The sequence below is a fragment of the Penaeus japonicus genome, unplaced genomic scaffold (genome assembly GCF_977035675.1).
Source record: "Penaeus japonicus unplaced genomic scaffold, GWHDUDI00000001_assembly GWHDUDI00000012, whole genome shotgun sequence".
NCBI lineage: Eukaryota > Metazoa > Arthropoda > Malacostraca > Decapoda > Penaeidae > Penaeus > Penaeus japonicus.
Genome location: NW_028234414.1, coordinates 35,146,551 through 35,151,550, shown reverse-complemented (window position 1 = coordinate 35,151,550; position 5,000 = coordinate 35,146,551). Strand labels below are relative to the sequence as shown.

The window sequence follows — 5,000 nt, the reverse complement described above, 5'->3', positions numbered from 1 at the left end:
GTGTGCGTGTGTGTGTCTGTGTCGGAACAATTGTGAAGGGGGAAGGGTGATCAAAGGAGAGATAGATAAAAAGTCAATGTATCAGTGCCCCGTGCGTGTGTGTGTTAGTGTCTCGGAGCATGAGTGCGTGCGTGTGCGTGCGGAGTCGCCATGCCCTGAGCAACGACCAGCACGGGAGGCGCGGAGTGTGTTGACCTGTTGGTGGTGCCGTCCACAGCCCGGTGAGCAGCTACTTCAACACCCACGAGTACATCAGCCAGTATGCGAACCAGGAGGACTTCGACAAGGCCCCCGTCACCACCACCACCACCACCACCACCACGTCCTCCAGCAACGCCAGAGGGAAGCTTACCAGAGGTGAGGCTTCTGGAGGCTCTTTCCCCCAAGATTTATCGGACGCACTTAGCGTTGGCCGAGGTTTCCAAATCTACTAATGTAAATTCATGGAAAAAGCTTCCATACACGTACATCCCCATGTAAGCACATGTATGCATCTGCACAAATGCACACGTACATGCATATGCATATTTCCGTAGACATACACACGTAAATGCAAACGTTTTCCTACTCAAAAGTAATCAACCAGTCACACTCACACACTACTAATTCATAAGTAAGTATTTTGTACAAAGTAATGCATAGCAACTTCTTTTCATGAGGTAATTCACGTTATTCCCATTATTATGATCACTATTCTTCACTATAGATTTTCTTCGACCACGCAGGCACCGCAAACACTTCACTGTAGGCTAGATAAGGGTTACGTCCACTTGTGTGAAAATTTGGAATTTGTCATTTTAATTTTGTACATTATCTATGTTTCCTTTGCTGTGCTCTTTACTGGATTATTAACTTCTTTGTTTTACCATTAGTTTCATGTATTTCTACTTTGGTATTATTTTAATGTATTAAATTTCGTGAGTACCGAGACCTAAGGAGTGAGATATTTACTCAGCAGACCCATTTCTCAATATTCGTAGTATATTCAGTTCTAGAGATCTTGTCGCACGAAGAACTATATGTGCTTTTTTTCTGAAACGATTTCACGTATAGCGAAATTTATGGCATTCAGGAATCTCTCCTTCAGGAGAATATATTTACAAAACAAAGACACTATTAACAAATAGAAAAAAAGTCCAAGATTTCCTTTGTTGTGCTGCTAGATCCTGTCGACGAATGAATGAAAGAAACATTAAGATATTCTTGTTGTCTTGAATCCATCCCATGATCCATCTAAAGTCAAAGTACGATATAATGCTTTCAACTGAAGATCCATCTAGATGTGGAAATAATAAGTGGATCCTATGAGCCTATGTAGGCTAAAGACCAGTAATCAAAATCAAATTTTAGTTTTATTTTTTCAAGTGTCGATCTAGTTTTGCATAATTTTCATTCATATTTTTGTTAAATAGTCACTGCTTAGAACCTGTGATTCATCAAATCACTGTTTCACTCTTCATTTAAGAGAACTAGCAGTAATTTGCTAGAACCAAATATTCTCGTCAGTGGAAATCGGTGGTCATCGAAAACCGGCTATCACAGCATCAAACTCCTCAGGTCCTGGTACTTTATGAAATCTTATTATAACCTTTGTTCTTAATTTCATGATAGCCAAACCGCATAAGGATGAGGAAGACGGTAACCTAGAATACACAGTGTTATGCCTTTTTGTCTGCTTTGTTATCTGCCTCAATGCTTTTTTCCTTTGTTAATTCACTTCACTAAAAGGATATGTAAATCCAGCATTATAACTTGTGCTTATATAGCTTTCTAAATGCTAACTTCAACAAATAAAATATGTTTAAAAACTGTGAGTATATAAGGAAAATGTTCTAAAAAAAAAGTTCGTAGCGTGTCATGTAATATATCTGAATCCTAATAACGTGTCAGTAATAAGTGTGACTGGTGATGTTTCTTAAAACGTAATGAATGTGACCCCTGTGAATAAATAGGTATACTGTAAATCTTTCTTACATGAGATTCCCTAACCGCTTTTGTTCATGTCGTAAGAGCTAATGGACACTGTCATAGTTTCTTCTAATTTCCTTCGGATCATGCAACTGCTTTGCCCTTCTAGACTTAAGCCAACTTGGACACCAGCACAAGTATATCATAGCTTTGCAGGACATTACCATGTAACATTATGATTATTATTTTTGTTATTATTATTGTTTTGGTCTTCTTGAGGAGGATATCAGCAGTTCCTTCGATTGCTTATTGAGAAATGCATGAAAAGATACAGGACTCGCACTTCTTAAAGAGTTTCTACCTACTTTTAAAGAAGTGCATAAAAACAAAATCATTATCATTATAGGCTAATATATCATAGATTTATGATTATTTGATATTGGCATTGTCAAATTATCCTGTTTATTTTAACGACTGAACAATATAACTTGATTCAGTTGTTGTAGATGCAGCTGTAATGGTACGGAAACCAAGTCCTCTAATGCGAGCAATTAATCATGCATAATTTTAAGCCCAAGCTGATGTAATCAGTATGCTAAACTGGTATAGATATATAGTAGTTGCTTATCAGATAACTTCAGTTGTAGCTCCACTTGATAAACCAGCCTGAGATACCTGTGCAAAGCGACCCAACAGGGCCATTATAATCTGACACACATGCAAGTATAAACCGTTATGACATAAAAACACCAGAATAATTCCACTCCAGATTTCTTCTATGAAGGGGATATGATAATCTGATGTCTATTGTAGGGACGACGCGACGACCGAGCTTGGAGAGACAGATCACCCTGTATGATGAGCAAGGCGGGGGGACGAGTGGGGACGTGACCAGTCGAGAAAACAGGTACTCAAACTACCATAGCTACTATCACCAGTACTCCACCAGCCAGGAGGAACCCAGGTACGTGTCGGAGTCTAGCACCTCATGGCAACATGAGGCTGGTAGAAGTGGCTGGGTGAGGATGATTTTTAAAAATGGGTCTTTTCAGGGGTTTGAGAAAGGAATGATTTGTCATAGCCTGTGAATGTACTTTTTTGCAACACAGCTATGTTCACTGAAGTCACTAAAGTCAAGTTGTGTGTGTTTGCCACTCACCCACCCATCCACTCCTTGCCTGTTGACCGCTTGCGGCCAACACCCCGCCCACAAAGCCGCATGCCGCCCGTCTGTTGGCCCGTCCACAGTCCTGCGCCTGCCCGTCCCTGCAGCCCATGTGTCTCTCCCTCGGCCTGTCTCATCATGGCCATGTCCGTGGATCATCGTCTTCATGTGTCTTCTCTGCTCAGTCTCCTCCTGCTGACTGACTCTGCTGGCTGTCTACTGGCCCCATCTCCTGCTGTTCCTCACTACTGCTGTAACATGATGGGGAACCCTACCACAGTCACGAGAGGACCCGCACCAGGGACACCATAAGTTCATGCAGCACTTTATGTGTGATCACCACAAGTAGTCAAACTGGCTACATACAATAGCTATCATTTCAGATATTTAACATGTTCGCTTGTGTCACTCATTGTAAAACCAGATTAAAGATTGGCCATATAGGAATATACAATCATAATGAATTCTCATTAGAGATATGATCATATGTAAAAAGGGATATTTTCTACATTATCGAGTATATAGATACAGCAGACGTAGTCTCTAGTTCTGTAGAAATATGACATAATGTGATTGTAAATATAAAGTGGATTACTTCTCAGTATGTACATATTGTATATCTTTTGTTATGAGCATATGAAAAGTAACAGTAGAATTGAAAAGAAACACTTTTGAAGATTAAGAAATTTGAGGCTTGACATGCATACAGAAAATTCATATACCAAACCATTTTAAAAATACACATTATTATTGATTTTTTTTTTTTTTTTTTTTAATGTGGATATATATATAGTCCACATTTGGAGCTGTTCGGGTTATATCAGAAACATATAGATTTGGGTGCTTAGGTAAGTTAGAAATCAAACGCAGCAATTTGGAGTACAGGAGTGTCCTCTCATTCTGTTCTAGTATTGATAAGAAGTATTTTTATATGAATATCAGGTTTTCATAGTGTGTAGCTAATTTTTCATTCACTGTAGAAACATGTTATAAATAAAGACCCTTGCAAAAATGTTACAGCTATAAAATCATTTTAATGTATAGAAAGTTCTGGCCGTACATAATCTAACTGCAAGTGAATCCTGTACTGATCAATATTTGCAATCTGCAAACAAAATACACAACACTAATTAATATAAAAGAAAACTTATAAATTTATGCTCTTTAGTATTAGTGTTAGAATTATTGACTACAAATGGTGAATTGAAAACGTGAGGTCAATTACCTGAAAATGAATGAATTTGTCGCAAATTTTCTGCCCAAACTGAAGGTGATTAACAAAATTGTCCATTAGTAATATTTGTTTAAATTGTGTATTAGTGTACATACTATAGGTTAGGTAAGACAGATGTGCTCCGGATTTAGGAGATATTTTACTTTGTAACGTATTTAATATACAAAGATTAGACTACACATTTCATTTCAATGTCAAAATGTTCTATACATCTTTTCTCTGTCTATGAAAAGAGCACAAATTTGCCTCTATGGTCAGTCCATGGCATTGATCTACTGCTCACAGTAACCAACAGCATTAGTGCACCTTATAATCATGTACATTTTTTTATATATCCCTTTATTTATTTGATTTTTTCCTACGAAAAGCTAAGGCACAGCCTGATATCTTCATGGTTTTCTCATGGATTAGATAGCTTTTAAGTGCACAGTTAAGTTACCCAGAGACCTGATTCCCTTTTTTATTAGTTCGCACTCAATCTCACGTTTTGGACGATTCAGGCTCCCTTGATCACCGTTTTGGTTTAGCAAGCGATAGTCCTGTTTATTCAGTTTCACTAGCTAGCTCCTGCTGATTGACACCCTGTCTGAACTCGTTCCTTACAAACAACAGATCCCTTCATCCCAATGTCGTGAAATCAGATGGTGAATGGCTCTTGGTGTCTTCTGGTTATTGGGGTTGTCATGACAATTT

The 5,000-nt window shown here is 38.4% G+C and overlaps 1 protein-coding gene across 1 annotated transcript in view; it reads left to right on the top strand.

The window, feature by feature from the left end:
• The window catches only part of LOC147470819 (uncharacterized), a 46,939-nt gene that overhangs the window by 26,336 nt on the left and 15,603 nt on the right, over positions 1–5,000 (top strand). Inside the window, exons 9-11 of the mRNA XM_086542723.1 lie at positions 218–357; positions 1,612–1,638; positions 2,722–2,872. Coding sequence (XP_086398849.1) covers positions 218–357; positions 1,612–1,638; positions 2,722–2,872 — 318 coding nt within the window. The remainder of the gene's footprint in view (positions 1–217; positions 358–1,611; positions 1,639–2,721; positions 2,873–5,000) is intronic.